Source organism: Meleagris gallopavo, chromosome 21, assembly GCF_905368555.1.
Source record: "Meleagris gallopavo chromosome 21, MGAL_WU_HG_1.1, whole genome shotgun sequence".
Classification (NCBI taxonomy): domain Eukaryota; kingdom Metazoa; phylum Chordata; class Aves; order Galliformes; family Phasianidae; genus Meleagris; species Meleagris gallopavo.
The window spans coordinates 3,916,871-3,936,924 of record NC_139424.1 but is presented as its reverse complement, the minus strand read 5'-3'; the positions used below and the strand labels follow the sequence as shown (position 1 = coordinate 3,936,924).

General features: G+C 45.2%; 1 protein-coding gene across 6 annotated transcripts in view; it reads right to left on the bottom strand.

The window, feature by feature from the left end:
- CUX1 (cut like homeobox 1) overlaps nucleotides 1-20,054 on the bottom strand; it is a 226,856-nt gene that overhangs the window by 127,376 nt on the left and 79,426 nt on the right. For all 6 annotated transcript variants that reach the window (XM_085240899.1, XM_085240894.1, XM_085240895.1 and 3 more), the window contains exons 3-4: nucleotides 13,541-13,588; nucleotides 3,362-3,440 (exon numbers count right to left, since the gene is read on the bottom strand). In XM_085240899.1, coding sequence (XP_085097025.1) covers nucleotides 3,362-3,440; nucleotides 13,541-13,588 — 127 coding nt within the window. The remainder of the gene's footprint in view (nucleotides 1-3,361; nucleotides 3,441-13,540; nucleotides 13,589-20,054) is intronic.

The window sequence follows — 20,054 nt, the reverse complement described above, 5'->3', positions numbered from 1 at the left end:
GATTACTTATTTTAAAAGAAGTTTGTGATTCCTGAGCTAAATCACCCCCTGAAAAAGAAAGCCCTGTGCTGGGCTGTGTGAAATCTGCAAGACTGTGACTCCTGCAAACACTGCATCCCTCCCTGCAGCCCTCCTGCAGGGCAGCCTGGCGCTGGGCACACGATTTATAGCAGCCAGGAGCAAGGGAAAGACTAAATTTCCACTCCAGCCATCTCTCATGGTTACTGCTTTTTATTGTTTTGACAGGATGCATTAAAAAAATTGTATGTTTCTTCTTTCTACCCTCTATTTTGTTTTATGCTGTCCTTAGCAGGGGCTCCTCTGAGCTAAAATGCACATTATGTAGCACCAAACTGATGGCGAATCTGATGACAGCAGACCTGTGAAGAGTCTCCAATAAAAACACACACCCTTTTACACTGCAGGAGACATTTCATTTAGTTCCTTCTTGATGACATTCAGATCAAGCAGAAATGTGCACTGTTTACAGTTCAGCCCTAAACAGCAGCACAGTCCCACCAAACTGAGAGCAAGTCTGTGCTAACCTACCCTGCCTCTCAGAACATGCAAATGCTGACAAACGTCCACCTGATTCCTTACAGTACCCTGGCAGGGTGTAACGAGGTGTGGGACAGTGGCAGGGAGGCTGAGTGTGGGACCTGAGCACAGCAGCACCCGGGTGAGCTTCCCCCAGGCACAGGATCGGGCAGACACAGGTACTGCTCTGACAGCTTTGGGCAGTGCTGCTAAGTGTGCACCACCGGCTGCTCCAGGGAGTGACTGATGACACCCAAATTCAGTTTAATTGATGCCACAGCAAGATAGAGGATTTTCTGTTTAAAGGCAGAAGTCGTTTCTTTTTGTCTACGCAGCAGCCATTCGTAACGGGAGTATTACTGAAAGCCAAGAAAATGAAAGTCTGGCATTGTGCAGTAATTGCACAGCAATAAAGAGACAGCATAAAGTGAAATTCAAGCAGTTTATGCAGATACTGCTGTCTGGCGTTCACTCTGGTCTCTCTTTTAACCTTTACTTGAAAATCACAGTGAAGTTTAGTTTAAGAAAAATAAACATTGTAAGTATCAAACACAATTTTTAAAAGAAAAATACTGAATTTTTTATGTTGTTCACACTTAGTATTTTTTCTGTTAAAGCTTTAGAAAGAGTGAATTAGGAATGTACTGCAAGGGAACACTGTTCCTCCAAACACTTAGAAAACTGGGCTCCAGTTTCACTCTCAGTGTTTGCGAGACTAAGACCCTGGAAGCCAAGGGCCAAGAGCCTAACATAACACACTTATTCTATAAAATCAGAAAGAAGGCAATCTTGCACAGATGGCAGAAAGCTTCCTCAAAATACAAACTCAACCTCCCTTTACCTCACAATAAATAAATTCACAGTATTTTTAAAGGTAAGTTGTGACAACCTTGCTGATTAGTGCAATTCATGTGGCAGCATTCACTTTTCTCTAGCTCTGTACTGCATACTGAAAGTAAGGCACTTAAATGAGAAAATTAATTCCATTAATTAAAAATGTTCAGTCTCAAGCATACAGAGTGATCTGAGTGAGAATTACAGCTGTATAAATGCACATAAAGCAAAGTGTTTGCTGTCCCTTTAGGACGGATACGTTTTGCAGCACCAACCAATGATAATTCTATTTTAACAGTAGCCTAAAATTGGAGAGACGTGGAAAGGTTTATTTTATCTCTGAAAGAGAAAACCACTTGATGTATGTAAAAAAATGCACGGAACACCACTTTCCCCACAAATTCTTTGCTTGAAGAGCCTGAGTGAAAATTCTGCTCCAAGTCAGGAAAGAAAATCATTAAACTTAGCTGAATCCATAAAGCACCATAGCTGGAGCTTCAATACAGATCATTGTGTACTAAAATTAAAATAGAAGCCCTTTTTAATTATATAAAGTGTGCACGTTATTACTGAAGAGAGGAATACAAGCTTTCCTCAAGAACCATAAAATTGGCTGCTGGGAATTAAACTTCAGCTGCGATTATTATATAGTCCTATAAAGGATATTGAACGTCTGATAAAACTGCGCCCTTGTCATGTAACAGTGATGCTGAACGCCAAACAACCACTGCAGCATTCCAGCCATAGCTTTCTCAGAACATCACAGCTCCCTTCTCACACTGAAAAGAAAACACTGCAGGATTTCGGAGCGAAACCTCTACCTAAATATCTGAAATACCAAACGGACAGGTCTGAAGATATATAAGCCACACAGAGGCAAAACAGCATGTGTGATAAATTAATGCTGATGTCTTCTGTACAGGAAAGCCCTCCACGAAGACATGCCCAGTGTGGAAGGCTATCTGTGCTGCGCCATGAGTGCCTCGCTCAGCCCCACCGCGTCGTGACCATTACAGTGCTGTACATTCCTAATGGCTGTTTTCCTTCTTGTTCTATTATTTGTTGTAAATACTGAGTACTGGCTGTGCTTCCACACAGCTACAGGAGACTGGTCAGACTTCTGCAGAATCTGGAATGTGCTTCTGACGGCACTGGTGTGCTCTGAGTCCCACGGATGTAACGTGGAACTAAGACCTGCAGATATTTCTAATCCCACAGACTCCAGCGCACCCACAACTTAGCCAGGCCAAAATGTTTACGTGGAGTCAGAATATCAAAGAAATACTTCTCTGACATTTAACATAAGGCATGTGCAGGGGAAGGCTGGACAAAGGGCTGTGACTGTGTACAACGTGGTGCAAATTTTGCTCTTGCAAATGGAGGAGAACGTCCCTTTTCTGTAAAGCCATCTTCCATCACAGCATGGGAGGTATGTCCACCTACTCCATCAAGTTTTAGCCTGACTCTGCTATTCCAATCCCAGCACCTGTGGTGATGCAAGGCTTCAGAAAAAGCCTTTGCATGAGAGCATCTGAAGGCTCCCATGGTATTTTGGTGGTGAAAAATATCCAAAGCACCAGACACCAGACTGCCTTCCCAAATTATAGCAGAAAACAAGCACTTTGGGCCGGGCTGGGATGGACAGGGAGGGGCAGTCATGGTCTGGGACAAGTACACACATTGCCTCTTGATGGACTTTTGAAATATATATTTTTTTTAACCGTGAAGCCTAACAAATGAATTGTTCAGAACCACACAATATTTTAATAATAAAAATTGACACATCCAAACACTGAGAAGTCAAGTCAATGAACAGTTTCAAGAGAAGCCATGAAATGAACCTTACTTAGTTCCCTCCATTAGAAAGAATGCTGGAGCGTTAATCAAAACGTAACTCATGCTTAACTTAGCAAAGGGAGAACAAACAGCCAGCAGCATCCACATCAAAATACACCATAAGATTTTCAGAATAAGGAATTCATTTTCTTACCTGGGACATCAATTAATCTCTTATAAACATTCAAGAAGGCTGCCTCTGCTTCTTTGCTTCTTTTACCCAATGCGTCAATCTGAGGGGGTGAGGAGAAAGAAGGTGTTAGACTCGGTCCAATACAACTCGTGCACTCAGAGCTATAAGAATAAACATACTACATAAAGAGGGAACTTAATCTCCTGTGTACAGCTCTTGTAGCCTTGTAAGAGTATTTCTGCTATGTCTGTACTGAATGTAATTTGAAGTCCTGTTTCAGCACAACAGCAATCGATATTTTTAAGAACACTGCTGCCTGCTGTGATTCTTCACTTTAAATCTTAATACAAAGAAAGCAAGCCAGGCGCTGGCCGGACAGGCATCCTCCACAGTAACTTTGTTTTGCTGCTAATTAAGATGTAACATAACGAATGGGATCTGTGTGCACTTCTGATGTCACGCTCTGCTTTCATTGCAGGAAGCATATTTTTCTATTATTTCCACTAAGCCTGTGAGAAGATGAAAAGATGCACTTTTGGGCACCCTCTGCTACTGAACACTAAACAGCTCTGAATCTTTTCCATGCAAAGACCCAAGGAGACCGAGCTGCCCTGCGCTGTGGAGCTGAAGGCAGGCTGCTTTGGCTTCACGTCTGTTCTTACTTAGTGTTAATTTATGCAGTGCTCGTTTAGGAAGCTGCCCGCTCAGGTAAGGGAGAATAACTACCTCCCACCATCTATTATTTTCTCTAAACTTGCATTTTCCTTCAAAACTTCACTGTGGAAGGAAGGGCAGCTTTATAGCTCTGACAATAAAGTATTCATTCCACAGCAACTTTGGGGTTTTTTTTCTGCAAACTTTTTCTTAATGTACTGGAAAATGGAGGATTTACAATTACTAAATATTGACAGAAACTACCCAAACCAAGACCAGTTCCACTCGATTGCTGCTCCAAAGCAGAGACAGAAAGGGAAGCAGAAAGCCTGGCAGCACTTTCCAGCAGCTTACTCAAATCAGGAAACTAAAAGCACGGAGATTATCGTTCCCATATTTTAATAAAAAGCAAGGAAGGATCTGAAGAACTACAGATACAAAGGCCTGATACCAATTCTCCTGCATATTTGAAAAACAGCTAATATTATGAAGCCATTTAAAGGTGTGTACGTCAACATGTACTAAAAAAGGAAGGTCTTGTCTGAAAAACGTCCTTGAATTCTTTAACCACTTATTGATTCGGCAGATAAGGCAGAAACAATGGACAGAGTTTACTGTCTCTGTGTTTCAGGAAAGTGTTTTATTGTGGTATTTTGCTGTGCGTGCTGCCAGCCCGACGCGCCGCCGGGAAGCAGAGGTGCCAGGAGAGGAGACGCAGCACAGAGCTGCCGTCCTCGGTGCCACGGCTGTGCTGTGAGAATGGAGTGGGCAGGGGAAGAGGCTGGGGGTGGTCAGACTGATGGAGGCAGGGAGCACGGGGGCAGAGCGCAGGACCTGCACGTGACTGCTGCAGATTAGTCTTATGGCTGAGAGTGACCTGCAGGGATCACTGCGGAGAGGATTAAGGGCAGAAAACTGAACTGTCAGGACAACTGTGGAAATTGCATGGGAGCGCAAGGTATAAAGCCCTCAAGGACTGCCTGTGCTTCCAGAGCTCACCAAGAAGGGCTGTGGGAGGCACCAGAACCACAGAGGGCAGCTGATGTGACGTGCCAGAAAGCAAGGGATTGGTGCTGGTGAATAACCCATTTATTAATTTCAATCCAAGCAATCACAGATGGACCGATGCTCATTAGGGAATGAGAACATAAGCAACTCAGAACATTCTTCACACGCAGAGTATTTGAAATGAGAATATGGAACCAAGTGCCAACGCTGGAAAAGCACTGGGTAGCACAAATCTGTGCCTGAGAATCAGATGGGGAGGGGGGGGGGCAGCCACCAGAAAGGCTTCGGAGATATTTGCTGGGTGCACAAAGACAGACTTTGAAGGCCAGAGCACCATATGTCAGACTTCGGGACCTCTGCGTTCCCACATACGATTTTCTCTCGCTGCTGCTCAGCACAGTGCAGCCAAATTTAAATGACTATTATTAAATACAATTAGCATTGCAGAACGGATTCCGTACTGTATTCTGAAAAACTCATTTTCCCCGTCTAGGAAAAGCAAAGCATTTAGAGTAAATGCACTTCCATGCCTACGAAATAACCGAATGGGTCTGTTTTCCTATTACAGCTTCTTACATTTTAATAAAGGGCATTTGTACTTAAGTTCTCCTTAAATATTACACATGGTTTATTCACTCCTTGCCAGTTACGCCGTGATTGAAGTATAAAGCAGAACTGAAACAACATATTCCGAGGAGATCAGAGACTTTCTGACGGAAGCAGTTTGTAAATCACAGGAACTTTCACACGTTTTCTTTTTTCCTCCCAAAATTCAGAACCAGAACTCCAAACAATCCCACCAGGCAGTAAGCTTTCTTTTTTTTTTTTTTTTTTTTTTAAGTACTTAAAAATCAGTGAAGCTTCCTGGTTTAAAGTTATATTAAAAATGAGCTCTGCAACTACTTGGTATCTTAAAGAAAGCACTATGACAACTTTAACTAGAATAACAAATGAATTACATATGTCAGCTTCCAGCTGCGTAAGGAGATATGGGACGAGAAGGTCATCAAAATAGCAAGATATAAATAAAGTCCAGTGACAAAGGAAGCAGAGCACTGAAATGACATGGAAATAAGTGTTTGGAAGCTCACTGAAACCTTTTCAAATCTGAGTAAAATTGGTTCGGGAGCCAACAGAGATCACACTCCAACAGTTACAAGTACATTAGAAAACTCTTGCTGAACACTTTTATTTGACTCTTGAAAACTTGAGGGACCCAGAAAGAAGTCAACTTATAATTACACCAGTGCAATCTTGACACGAGCTAAGCTCCACATCTTAATTTATCTGAACCAGGCCCCATTATGTCTTCTGTGACTAGAAAGAAACAACAGTGACCTCTGTATTCCCTACCACCCCCATAAACATATGTTCACTTTTAAGTTCTGGCATACTATTTGTCTTGATAATACCACTGGAGCTACATGGAGATAACAGAAATGAGACGCGAGGAATCCTCCCTCCTTCACACACCCTTCATCTTCACAACCTCCCTGGGGCCATGTGGGGAGGAGCGCGGTGAGACGCCACGTTGGGCACAGCCCTCCCTCCACCAACAGTTTTTCCAGGTCAAGTGCTGTCAGGAGTTGCTGCTCCGGCACCGAGCTGCTCCCAGAGCTGCAGGACGCCTCAGTGATCTGCGTGAAGCACGAAGAGCTTGCACGCCCATATCGAGTCTCAAACACAACACCATGCCAAACAGGAATGCTGTAGGCCCAGCTCTTATCATCGCTGCTCTTCAGCTGCAATTCTCACTCTCATTAACAACCTTAATATAAAAGATACCAACTCTTACTCTCCTGTTCCCAGTCTGGAACCAAAGCAGCAAGTAAAAATAATCAACTTAAACCAAAATTTATATTGCTGCTGTAATTTTAAACTAAATAGGTGCCTTTACTCACAGAATCATAAAGACACAAAAAGACCACTAAGATCATCCAGTCCAACCATCAGCCCATCGCTCTCCTACACAGCCCTCATATTGTTTTGCATTACAAAGTTTCTTCATTTGACTTCAGTTTTTCTGAGCTACTGAAGTGCCATTAAGAATTGCAAGAAACATTAAACAAAGGGAAAAGCATGACAATAACTTATTAATGTAAACTTATTTTTGTCTCCGAATCAAACAGGGGTTATAGCAGGTACTCCTGGCGCTACACAATGGCACCATTCTTTCTTTCAAGCCATTGGAATAGAGCTCACCTCTCTCACGTAAGAGAGCATCAGTCACTGTGGTGGTGTATGGGAGCAGCCCTACAACGTGCTCTGTGCATGCATTAGGAAGCAAACAGTGTCTGTGTGCAGTTGGCCTGATTGCCATTCTTAGCACCAACAGGTGCCTACATGGAGAATTAGTGAACATACAGAACTCATGAGGACAACTGGATGTTTCACAGCTGACAGAAGTAAAATTAAAAATGCTGTTTTGTTTTCCTCCTTGCTACACTTAGAATATTTTTGAAGCAAAATTAAAAGAAATGATTCCTGTGGAGCTGCTTAAAGCATATGGTGTGTATTCTAGCTGTGCTATAAATTCTTTAACCAAAGTGAGGCCTGCTCAGTGGTACAGCTCCCATCCCAGCTGTCTGGGTGCTGCACAGGTACGCTGCCTGGGATAGGCATGGTGGGATCACGCAGACCTCCCAGCTCCGTGCTTAACCTCACATTAACAAGAGGGCCTCAAGAGGGACTCAGATCCCTCAGCTTTTCAGTTCTGCTCCTGCAAAACAGCTGCAACCTTGAACCCTTGAAACCTTTTCTTCTTTCATGCCCAGATAGATCCCGCTCTTCCCAGACAAACAACGCTGCCGGCCCTGGAGGAAAGCTCAGCTCCCTCTTGCCTGGACAGCTGCTTGTTGCTCTCTAGCCTTTGATCTGCCTTCCCAGTAAACCAACCCAGCCCAATGTGTGCCTCTAGATATTGACAGCTGAATGACAGCTCTGTTTAAACGGCTTTTCCTATCTGCCACCCTGCCTTCAGATTCCTGCAGCGGTGGATCTGTGATTACTGCTCAACCTCCCCTGCATCCTTCCATAACCTGCATGCCTTCCTCCACGCTTCTCTCTGCATTTCTGAGCAGCGTTTCTCAGTTTATGCTCTCACTCTGCTCCTCACCCATCCCAGAGCAGGCACAAAGGGAGCAGCCCGGCTCCCTCCTGCCTCGGGCCACCGGCTCCTCCTGCATCAGACCCAGCAATCGCAGCAGTGCCGGAGCGTGATTCAGCTCACTGACTCAATGGAAAACTAAGCAACAGAGGAGAGAAAATTTATTTTCCATCGTGTTGGCGAACTGAACTGACTCATCTCATACATTTGCTAGACTCAGCATAAGGGAGGAGGTGGGTAATGGTGCTCGGGCAAGGACATTGCCAGCGGCAGTCCTGTGTTGGCATGGGCTGGGAATGGCGTGAAACTCGTGTCAAGGTGTGGGTGGCAAACTGGGTTCAAAGTGCTAAAAAAAGTAAAAAATATCAGGAAGTAAGGAAGCAGAGAAGACACTTTGCAGGTGAATATGACAGCAGCTCAGTTCTTCCATGGCAAGGCAACAAAAGCAGCTGTGAGTGCAGAATGGGTGGCACTCGCCAGGGGACGCTGAGCACCCTCAGCACGAGCAGGCAGTAGCTTCTGAGGACACATCTTCCATCCTCATTCCAAGCTCTGTGCAAGCACAGGGCAGCATGCAGGACACCTGCCCAGCGAGGGGCACACCAAAACTCAGTGCACAGCACAGCAAAGGGGGAGGAAGGAGGACACGGTGTCAACCGGTGCCATCCTGCTTCACCTCCAGTTTCACAACAGGAGGAGCAGGAAAGGGAGCAGGAGCTTTCCCCTGCCCATCAGCCTTTTGCCTCAGTAGCAATGACCTGGGCTCTGCAATCACTTTTCTCTCTCATAGATGTCCCATACCTTTCTATAAACTATTTTAAAATTAGGGCAGCGGAGTCCTTGGAACAACGAGTTCATTAGCTGCCTCTGTGCAAAATCTACCTGCCTGTAAATACCAAAGTGCAATCTTCTGCTCATGTTTTATACTGGGATCCCCTATTAAAAATCACCACTGCTTTACTACAGTAAAGCAAAACCAGACACTGGCTTGTGCAGAGCCTTGCAGTAATTCTGCACTAAATACAGGAGTAATTCTGTATTTGGAGAAGCAGGGACTGGATTATGATAATGCTCGGCAGAATCCGGCCCTGCAGAGCCCCCCCATCCCCATTCCTTCCAGCACACTTCAAGCTCTCTTTTTTTAAGGGGAGGAGAAGATACTTCTGACACTGTGAACTGAAACAGTGCTGCCTATCTGAATTTTGCATAAATAGTTTCCCACCACTGTTAGCATTTCACCCAAACGCGTGGCAGCGGCACAGCAAGCCTTAATATAGACAGCCCACCAGCTGCCAACAGGAATTTCAGCACGTTGTCAATTATATAAAAATAAGAGGATTTGGGTTGATCCCCTCCACAAAGTTACCCCGGGAGCGATGCCTGTTTCTGTAGGACTTTGCACACCAGACGGGATGGAGATGAACCTGCAAGAGCTTCGGAAAGGTGCCCTGTGTATGACTGGGGTCTGTTAGGTTTGGGACTTGGTCTGTTACCCCAGTCACTGAGATCTGTCCCAGGAAGAGAACAATTACCACCAAAAATACCAGGCTGACTCCATTTTGTTACATGGCTTGGCTTGATGGGACTTTCATGGGAGGGTGGCTGCAATGGGATCGCCTCGACATGAGCTCTGAATTTTGATGTGTGCTGTTGACTTCCACAACACGGAGCAATTTGTAATAGCTTTGCCACGCTGTTGTTTTCAAAGCTCCTGCTACATCACAAGCATTTATTTCTGACCACAAAATTACATTTATTCAACAGAAAGCAGCTCAGGGTCTTTAAGAGGTTAACTTCTGGAGTGCTTGGCTGCTCTCCAGCCTCTGTACTCGAATCAGCGCTAACGCAACAGCACACAACAGCACCCAGGCTAGCCGTGATTAATAGAGTGCTGAATACGCTGCTTTCCACATACACACACTTTTCATTCCCTTGCTTCCATAGATCACGGACTTATCCTCAAAATATCTGACTGAAATTGAATTTGGCTTCTCTCTCAACCGTTCATTTCCTATGTTATGCAAGGTTATATCCTTTTCTGCATGAGCAGAACCAAACCAGCTGCAGCTTTTGAGAAGAAAATGTGTTTTCAATTATGAAGCTGGCCTGAATATTGAACCACAGTTCTACTGCTACTCTAATTGAGCCATCATGGAGCGAACCTACAGGAAAGAAATTGTATTAATTAGCTTTGTAAATTTAACATAAGGAAATTAAAGGGGGTGAATATCAGCTCAGGAGCACTCCTTGAAAAACACAGAAGGAAAGTACGCCTGAAGTTCTGTAGGCACACGCATTATTACAGTGCTGCTTCAAAGGCGTGATTAGTAGTTCCAGCACACCAAACACATTTTCAGCTTCTGTTGTCTGCATATGGAAAATTATTAAATTATGCTGCTGACCAAATTAATAGTTTAAAGAGCAATTCAGCTAAGTGGGGAGCCGGAGTGGTCTCATCAGAACGGCAGCACTCTTAGAAGTGCTCGCTTTGTGAGAAGAATCTGAGAAATGGATTTTACAGAAATGAAGCCTGGTGCGTTGTTTGGAGCCCATGCCTTAAAGGGTTCTCCAAATGAGGGATTACTGCATTACTGTTGGACAGTACTGCTATGCCACATGAAAAGAATGCTAATGACCTCAGGAAATCCTTTCCCAGCCTTAAAATATCTATTTGATGACTTCACAAATACGGATTCAGACATTTTATTTCCATACCACAACGTCAGTCCTGTAAATTCATATAGCCCAAGAACGTAAAGTTTTATTTTTAAGATTTCTTGGACAAATATCCATCAGCTCCCATAAACACGGCGATGCAGAACAGCCTCAGGGGCAGGAACAGCTCGTCTGGGGGCTGCTGTCAGCGTGGAAATGATAATGATTTTATGATTGAATGATAAAGCTCCTAGACCTCCAATTCTGTCTTGTGTTTAACCCAGCACACTGTGAACAAGCCATGACTAAGATGCATCCTCAGGTGAATGAGAAGCAAGCAAACATGAGATTTAACATCAGTAGTAGGTCAGATTTCGTTTCATAACGCTTTTACTTCAACCATCATGATAAAAAAAGTTTCTTTTGATTGAGATTAACATCCACAGAACACAGAACGTTCTGGTTTGTAGGTTGGGTTGTTTTTCTGTATGAATTTGTATTATACGAAAGGAAAACAAAGAGGTAGTGAGGTGTCAATATCCACCTCCAAACTGAGAAGCAGCACTGCTTGCACTGATCAGTGCGTTTATTTTAAAAAGTGAACTAGCCACAGTTTTACAAGCAGATGTCCCATAAAGCATGCTCAGGAGAATATTTAAATACCTGAGTTTAAGGCAACCTCTCCAAGTCACATCAGGCTTGTACAGTTCAAGGAGAGTTTAAGTCAACCTGTGCTGGCCCAGCTGCACCTCCTGCTCTCGGCTCTGCCCTGCTGCCTCTGCCAATCCAGCAGAGCCTGCAGAGAGCTGCATCAGCCACTGACCTGGCAGAAAACAACGCCAGCAAAAAGGGGAAAAAAGAAATCGTGCTCCTGAGGGCTCACTGCAGCAGCAGTGTGGAGGTGAGGCAGGAGCTGGGGAGGCAGCCCAGGGCTCAGCCAGAGCACAGCAGTGGCCACGTAAAGCTAGTGTGTGCCTCTGATTGTTACAGAACTGCACGTTCTCATCTTCTGGCTCTCCCTCAGTGCCCAGAGCCTACAGAAAACATGGCATCCCACATGGGATTTGCAAAAGCTACTTCCCTTCTGTGGCAGAGTGATAATTTCACAGTGTAAGGCAAGGTGTCTCCGTTGGATCTGAAATGGAGAACAGCCTACATGCTGAACGGAACCTCTTTTTGGCCCACCTGCAGCATTCAGCTCATCAGCCTTCAGAAAGCCTTAACAACAAAGAGACCAAACATGATCAGATCAGTTCTTCCAGGTTTCTGAAAGCCTGTACAGATTAGAGAAACCAGAATCACTGGATATGAGATTCATCAGCACAGTATTGTGATTTATGTGTGCTTCACTTCAGTAAGAGGGGATTTCTACCAATGAATTTTACTCTTAGACTTCATGAGATTGAATTTATACCAACACAAACCTCACTCTTACATTAGTGAAGCAGATATCTATGCAGGAGGAGTGTGTATGAGCCACGCCAAGGCCTCAACAGGCGAGGATAATGGCAGTATATTCCTTCACTGTAGCAAAACTTGGATTTATGGTTCTTACTTGATCTTCAGACATTCCCTTCATTAAAGAACAGTGCTGAAAGCATACATACACTTCAGTCAGTGCTTTGCAAGCTTGAAACTAAAGTGAAAAGGTTTAAGAGCACAGCAGTTCTGAAGTGTAAATTTCTACTGGCAAATGGACTCACACAAGTCATTCTTTGTTCTCACAGATTGCTATTAGGTATATCAAGGACAAAGTTGTTCTACTTATTTATTTATTTATAGCAGTACTTGGGAAATCGGAGAGTAAACTAAGAATTCCACGCTGCTTTTAAGATGAGAAATTGTTGCTTATTTGGGATACGTATTCAGCAGGATGTGCAAGCAATCAGAAATGCAACCCTCATTACAGATAATAGGAGTTGTGTACTTAATTCTCTAGGCAGGCTTCTGAAAACACGCTCCTGAATTTCTCTGCACGCTGATGGGAAGTGCAACAGCACAAAATCAGCCAGCAACTTATTACAGATTGACAAAATGCTGCTGCTGTGACTGAGCTGACTTTAAAAGCAGAGCTCTGCAGCAGAACACAAAGTGTGCACCAACCCCAACCCCACCTCACCCGGGCACTGATAAAGAGAAATGGAACTTGCAAACTCCACACATTGTCCTGAAGGAGTACAACAGCCCCCGCCCGGCCTGCACTTAGTGCTAAAATGCCCTATTCTGTGAGTGGTTCAGCTGCCTTTTTGTATAGAAACTCTTCAAAATAACATCACTTGGCTTTTAAAGTTGTGATCGTGCACTTCTCATGGAGCAGTGTGAAGAGACACCAAGGAACGAGCCAGGCCCGGAGCTGTGAGCGCTTTGTTGGTTTTCCAACCAACACCTGCCACCTTTGAGTTTTCCAACAAGCCCTCTAAAATACAGCTAAAACAAAGTCTTTTACAGCTGGAACAATGTGTGATATCTTCATAGTTTTGCACACATACATCACATTGAGTTCATTAAGCATTCAAACCACCAAGTCACCGAGGCATATCGAGCTAACGTGTGCACCTGTGTCACAGCAGAACGCTTACTAAATGCAGTGGGACTGGATGAGTTTAGCTTGTCCAGCACAAATGCAACGTATCACATGCATGCCAGCAGGGCATGAAGAACCCCTTCAATGCTCCCTGTTCACAGCTTCCATCTTGGCCTGGCCGTGCTGACAGGCCGTAGGCACACCTATCATGTGGAGCAAAAACAAAAGCATGAAGAGAAGCAGAAGCTCTTACCTCTCCCTGGAAACTCTTCAGTAGTGGAGCTACCTGTTTGCGCAGGTCCTGGAAGACAGAAGAAAATATTCCATCAGACAAATGTGAAAGGATGTGTCGTTGTCAAGTTATCTCTAACTCTGCTTTCGGGTCTGGAATACTACTTAAGACGTGGCTGCATTTTGTGGGAGCTTTGATTAAAGTAGGAGTACATCTAAAATTAAATTTGAACAAGTCTGCATTTCCAGCTTGACACATACCTGTATGTGTTGCAATAGTATTAATTAACAAAACTGTACTGATGTTAGGTAAGCACTGAACGTCTCCAATCTCATCATTCAGCTGAAACACTAATACGATTAGCAGCAAATGCCTCTATCTACCTACACAGCAGCTACACCTCTGAACTTATCCCACACGTGGAAGCCAGGCTTAAAGAAATATGACTGGACCATCACTCCAGCTAGGAGTGCCGTCATTTTGTACAAGGTCTGATTTATCTGTTATTCTCTCAAGACTGCTCTGACTTCAGCCATTGGAGAACTGGAAATAGCCACGCTGAAGATGAGAGAATTGTTTGTTGGTTTCTGTATAACTCAAGTATTTCTTCTTCAGAATTACAACACATCATACTACTGAACGCGTTAAAATGCTGCCTACAGAAACATCTGGAAGTTTCTAGCATAGTTTTACTCAGCAACCAACACAAGATAGGGCAGCAGAAGTAGTTACATCTTCTATAAAATTCTCAGGAGCTCCACTGTTCAGCTGACTCAGGTCTCATTTTCTTACGAATTCTCAGAAATACCATCATGTGCATGCCAGCAGAGTGAGGTCCTGTGACTTTATAGCAGACCCTCTCCATTACGCACAGCCAAGAAACTGAGCTCTTACTTCTTACACAGTCTGACAATGATAGAACAAGGGGGAATGGCTCTAAACTAAAAGAGGGGAGACTTATGTTAGACATGGGGGAAATTCTTTTCTCAGAGGGCGGTGAGGCCCTGGCTCAGAAATCATCCTGGAGGTGCCCAAGGCCACAGATGGGCCCTGGGCAATCTGAAGCAGGGGGGCACCCAGCCCATGGCAGGGGTTGTTTGGCTGAGGGCTGTGAGTTCCCTTCCAACCCAACCATTCTGTGACCCTGTGACTCCATTTCTGCCATCATATTCCACTGCTGAGGCACAAGCAGTAACTGCACAGCACATCGACAGCCTGAAAGAAAGTGCAGGAGGCGCAGCCCAAGGCCCTGGCCTTGCATGGCTCCAGCAGGGCAGCGCTGAGGCTGGTCACCCAGGATGGATGGCCCGGTCAGAAAAGTGGGTCACCATAAAAATCTGGGACATTCTCTTTTCCAGTGCAATAACGTTTCCATCTAAAGTCATGCAGCAAGTTGGACATCAAGCCACACACCAAAATACCCTCAGCACTGGTTTTAGTCTGATTTGCTGAAGGAAAAGCAGGCTTTTGGAGAAGTGGTTGTTGTCATTTAAATGACAAGTGGCAGAGAGAGTTGGAGAAGCAGGAGCTCTTGCACTCCCTGAGAGATGGCTTAGGGGGCTGAACGTAATGAAGCTATCAAAGACAAATGATTGGCCAAATTTCACTGCTTTCCTGGTTACTGCAGTACCACACAGCTAATCCCCATCAAGCTCAGGATAATGTCACTGCTTTCTAAGCTCATTCTTCCGTACCAAACCTATAAACGCTTCTGTTTTTACACCTTAATGCTTCCTGATATTTTCTGTCGTCTGTTTTGGGACAGAAAAAGGGTAAGTGCTGTCCGTGTGCACCACGACTGCCTGTCAGTAACGCCTCTCCCAGAGCAGAGCAGCAGGTTGAGCAGCTTTTCCCATCTCCTGACTACATGGGGAGGCCAGGAAGCTTTGCACGTTTTGTAATGTGTTTTCCTTGTAGCCCGATGATGATGCCATCAAAGAAAACACGAAACCATCAGTGGCAAAATAAATGCCTGTATTTGGGGCCAACATCTTAATGCACACTGAAATATAAAGTGAGACACACGATGTACAGTCAGGACGCTGGCATCCTTTTAAACTTCATAAAACAGGGGAAAATTACACCACTCAGGCAAAGCAGCACTTCATGAAAGTGGAAACAGAGGAGGTTTAACCCATGACCAACCCCAAGTCTTGCTGCACAGCTGCAATGTACCCAGCTCTGCTCCCAGTGCCAAAGCACGGGCACCCAGCCCACCTGCCTGCACAGACAGCAAAGCCCCGCGAGGCTGTTCAGTAAGATAACCATATCTGCCATGCAGGTCACTGGCAGACAGCACGGCCAAGGAACACACCTCCCCTGCGCCCCGCTTGTGTGCCTGCTTCTCCCCAGCTAAACAGCATCCATCTCCAGACAGCTCACAGCAAAAGGGAAGTGCAAATAAACAGGCAGAAATCAGAACCACATATGCCACAAGTCACCAGCAAACACTGTGCTGGTGAGATTTCTTTTTGGCAGCTTGGAAAATTTCCAAATCGGACTCGGTCTTGAAATCCGACATTAACATCAAATGGAATTTTACCTTCTTTGTCACTAAACTGAACAGAAGGAAGGACGTTAAGTTTGGGCCCGGGGGAGCGAGCAGGGCCAGTAGCAAGGACATCGTGTGACTTAGTGCCTGTTCGAGTGTGCTGGCCTTCAGCGCTTGGGCTGCGATCAGAACAGGAAAGGTGCTCAGCTCACATGCAGCCTGCATCACCGCCCCCCAGCAGAGCAGCTACAACCATACATGCAGTTGAACATGAAAACAAGTGGTAATTTATCAGCACAACGCAGGGCCGTATCGGAGCACTCCGATACAATCGCGTTATCCGCCTGCTTCTCCGTGCTGCCCGAGCGTGCTCGGTCTCCCTCTCTGCAGATGATGTATTGGGATGGAGCTGTTTTCTGAACCAGACTCTATCACAGACAAACTCGATATCTGAAGCAGAGATGATGAATTAAGATGCTGTATCATTGTCTGAATCAAATCTGATAGCTGAAAGCAAATGCAGCCTTTTCCTCTTTTCAGGAGCACAAACAACTGGTTTATATTTTGATTAAGCAGCCACACAATGAAATCCGAATCCAAACAATTTTTAACTCCCTTTCCATTCGCATTAAAAATAACTCTGTGGAAAATAAGCCAAGAATAAATCTATGGGAAAAACCTGGGCGACAAACGCATCGTTCACACAACTGCATTATTTCTCTCTATCTCAATACACGGCGCAGTACAAAGGACACATCAGTGGTCAGGGTACCAACGCCGTGCTGGTAATTTACTGGAGGTCTGAAGCTGCACAGCATCTTCTGATCTCCCCTCAGACTCTCGATCTCATTTACTTCCCAAACGCTTATCTCTGAATGTCACAACAAGAGCCCTCTGACCCTGGTTTGATAAAGCAGCGCAGGAAGCTGAGCTCGACCTGCATGCACCTTCATCATCTGCACAGCTATCGTGCTGCTGTGAAACAAAACCAAACCAAAAGAAATGGGCAACATCATTTCCTTTGCCTGTGGCCACACTTCTCATGATCTGCTCCATGTATCGCCTCCCTGAGAGCAACATGGGCTGCCAGCTGTGCTGGGAAGGGCAGACGTCCCTGTGAGCCACAGCCACCTGCAGCACGGCTGACATCTCCGAGCTGCCCTGTCCCCAGCCAGCTGCCCGCACTGCCACATCCCATCCCTTTGCATTCCCTCCTCGTTAGCCCACACAGAACGAGGAGCTCAGGCCTGGTGAGGCTGAGCCCCCAACCCCAGGCACTCCCTGTGAGAGCTGCGAAGCGATGATCAACCAACCAACCAAGCAGTGGAAAACCAACAGCCCAACAGGACAGCCCACACAGGTTTGCTTTGTGGGACCACACGTTATCTGTCCAATCCACGTACAGAGAAGGAAGGGCACAGCCCCAGGAGGAGCCCTCCTGTCAGCCCCTCTCTCTGGGCAATGTGCCGGCCCACTGCTGCCTGCTGCTGAAATGGGATGGCTGCAAAGAAATGCAGCATCTGCAGCTCCTCCATCAGAGATCCTGGGCACATGCATGGAGGTGCAATATGGGAAACAAGGCTTTGTCTCTGATTCTTTCACTTAGCGTTGCTCTGAAACTGACATCCCAGACAGTTGTCCAAACAGGCACCGTGCAGCAGCCCACATGACTTATTTAATTCCTAAAATATAAGACAAATTGAATCATACAAGCAAACCATTTATTGCTCAAGCTAAACTACGATTTAATGAGATATAAAAGCTCTTATTGCTTAAGGGTGCTAAAGTATTTACTTGGAATCTGATCGTTAAAGAATGAATCACGATGTTAACCATTTTCTATTACTTTGTAGTTATTTGGATGTAGTAACATGTGGGTATTTCCCTGCACAAAAAGATTTGGATTTTTAAGGGACATTTATAGATAGGTTTCAACGCTGCACAATGATAAATAAAAAATCCCAATTTGCAGTCGCCGAATGTACACCGCAGCGTTCTGAAATATTTCAGCTCCCAGATCTTGTGCAAATTCCATTAGCTTTAATTATTTATTAGCAGTAGATTTAGATTACTGTTCTTGACCTATTTTTCAGCGCACGGACCCACCCAGCAAGAAGTGAAAAAATATTCCATTTGTGAAGGGCTGCCTCGGTGTGGGCTCCGAGCTGCGAGGAGGAGAGGAGCAAAACACATGTGCTGTGATTCTGAGGGAGATGCTCACACTTCGGGGAGGTTAGCAGGGCATGCACTGCAGGATGGAAACGGGAAGAGATGCCCCAAAATGAGACAGGATGTGCTGGGCAGCATCCTCAGACCTGCAGAATAGCGAGCCCAACTGCTGGTGGAAATCCCCTCCTTGCTCCAAAGTGTGGCTCCCAGTAACCACTGAGCATCTGGGGGCTCATGCTGTGTCCTGTGCTGGTGGGGATAAACTCTGCTCCTCTGGGCAGGAGGAAAGTGGAGCACTGGCAGAGGTGTCCCATGGCTGCGCTGCTGCGGCTGCCACTTTGCTCTGTGGCACTGCTCACTTGAACAAATCTGAATGCAATCTTTTTTCAGCTTCTTCCAAGCTCAAATAAACTGAAAGCTAGCAAGTTTACCCTGGGCTTATGCAGCAACGTATAAACAGACCAGCTACCTCACAACTGTTTAAAGAATCAGCTGTGCAAAAGAAGAACTGTTGCATACATATATACATATATATGTCTATATATAAACACACAGACTATATATAACATTTAAAAATATTCTTTTTTTAACCTGACTTCACAGATGAATGCACAGAACCATGCTGAAACCTCTCTGTCACTTATAAACCAGCCAGTTAACACTGGCTACAAAAGACACTGAACAGAAACAATTCGGAACTTTAAAACCGGAGTTGCTAGGAAACAAAAAAGATCATTCAAACAAAAATGACTCAGGTAGGAGAGCTGTGGAAAGAGCCAATTCCAAGCAAATGAAAGGCTGATCACTAAAACCTCGGTGTAAAATGGGGAGCGTCTGAAAAAAAGGGAATTATTATGAGCCTTAAAAAATTAACGTGCCTAATGAGAAGCTAATGACATGGGCCGTGACTTTGCAGAAAAGGCACCTACGAGTGCTGTGGTCCAATTAACAACACCAGTTCAAACACAGACTAATGCTTCACACGGTGGATTTTAAACGAGGAGTATTTAATGTGAAACCATAATTGCGCCGGTAATTTTCCACCTTCCCTCCACCACCAGCGGAGCTGTGTGTGAATCAGCACATCCTACCTGAGCTACAGGTAGAAGCCCAAACCCAGTGTGCCACGGGGGGATTCTGTCCTGCTACGTATGGACAGTGCAGCCACTAAAAATGACTGGGATCATAGAATCACAGAGTCACAACATGGTTGCAGTTGGAAGGGACCCCCAGAAGCCATCTGGTCCCATTGCCTGCAGAGCACAGGGACACCCACAGCTCCATCAGTGCTCACAGCCCTCCAGCCTGACTCTGGGGGTCTGCAGGGATGGGCGCCCAGTTCCAAAACTGCGATGAGGTAGAGTGGAAAAATCGTCCCAAATATAAGTACACTGCTTTAAAGACAGGCTAAGTTTGGAAGAAGAATAATTCCGTCTTAAATATTAAAAGAAGAAAAGGGATTTTTTCCTCCCAGATCCATACTGACCACAGGTGAGTCAGGGCCAGGCTGACAGGACATCAGATATTGCAAAACCTTCTGCCTACCGTTACTTATCACGCAGCTGTGTTATTAACCACCAGCACACCTGCATGTAGGAACACAGGTACAGATTTATATCGTTACAGTCAGCATTCCCTCCTTCCAATGTAAGTGTCAATGCTTTTGGGCTGTGGGCGCCCTGTGCAGTGCAGGCAGTGGGACCAGGAGGCTTTGGGGTCCCTTCCAACCCAAAGCACAGTGCGATGCTGTGATTTACTACATCTAATTCAGCATGCCTGCTAAAAACACCTCAAAATCAATCCAACTGTCATCCTTCTGACCTAAATAAAAACGAAACACGGCGCAGATCTTTTCACGTCGCTTCTGTACACGAA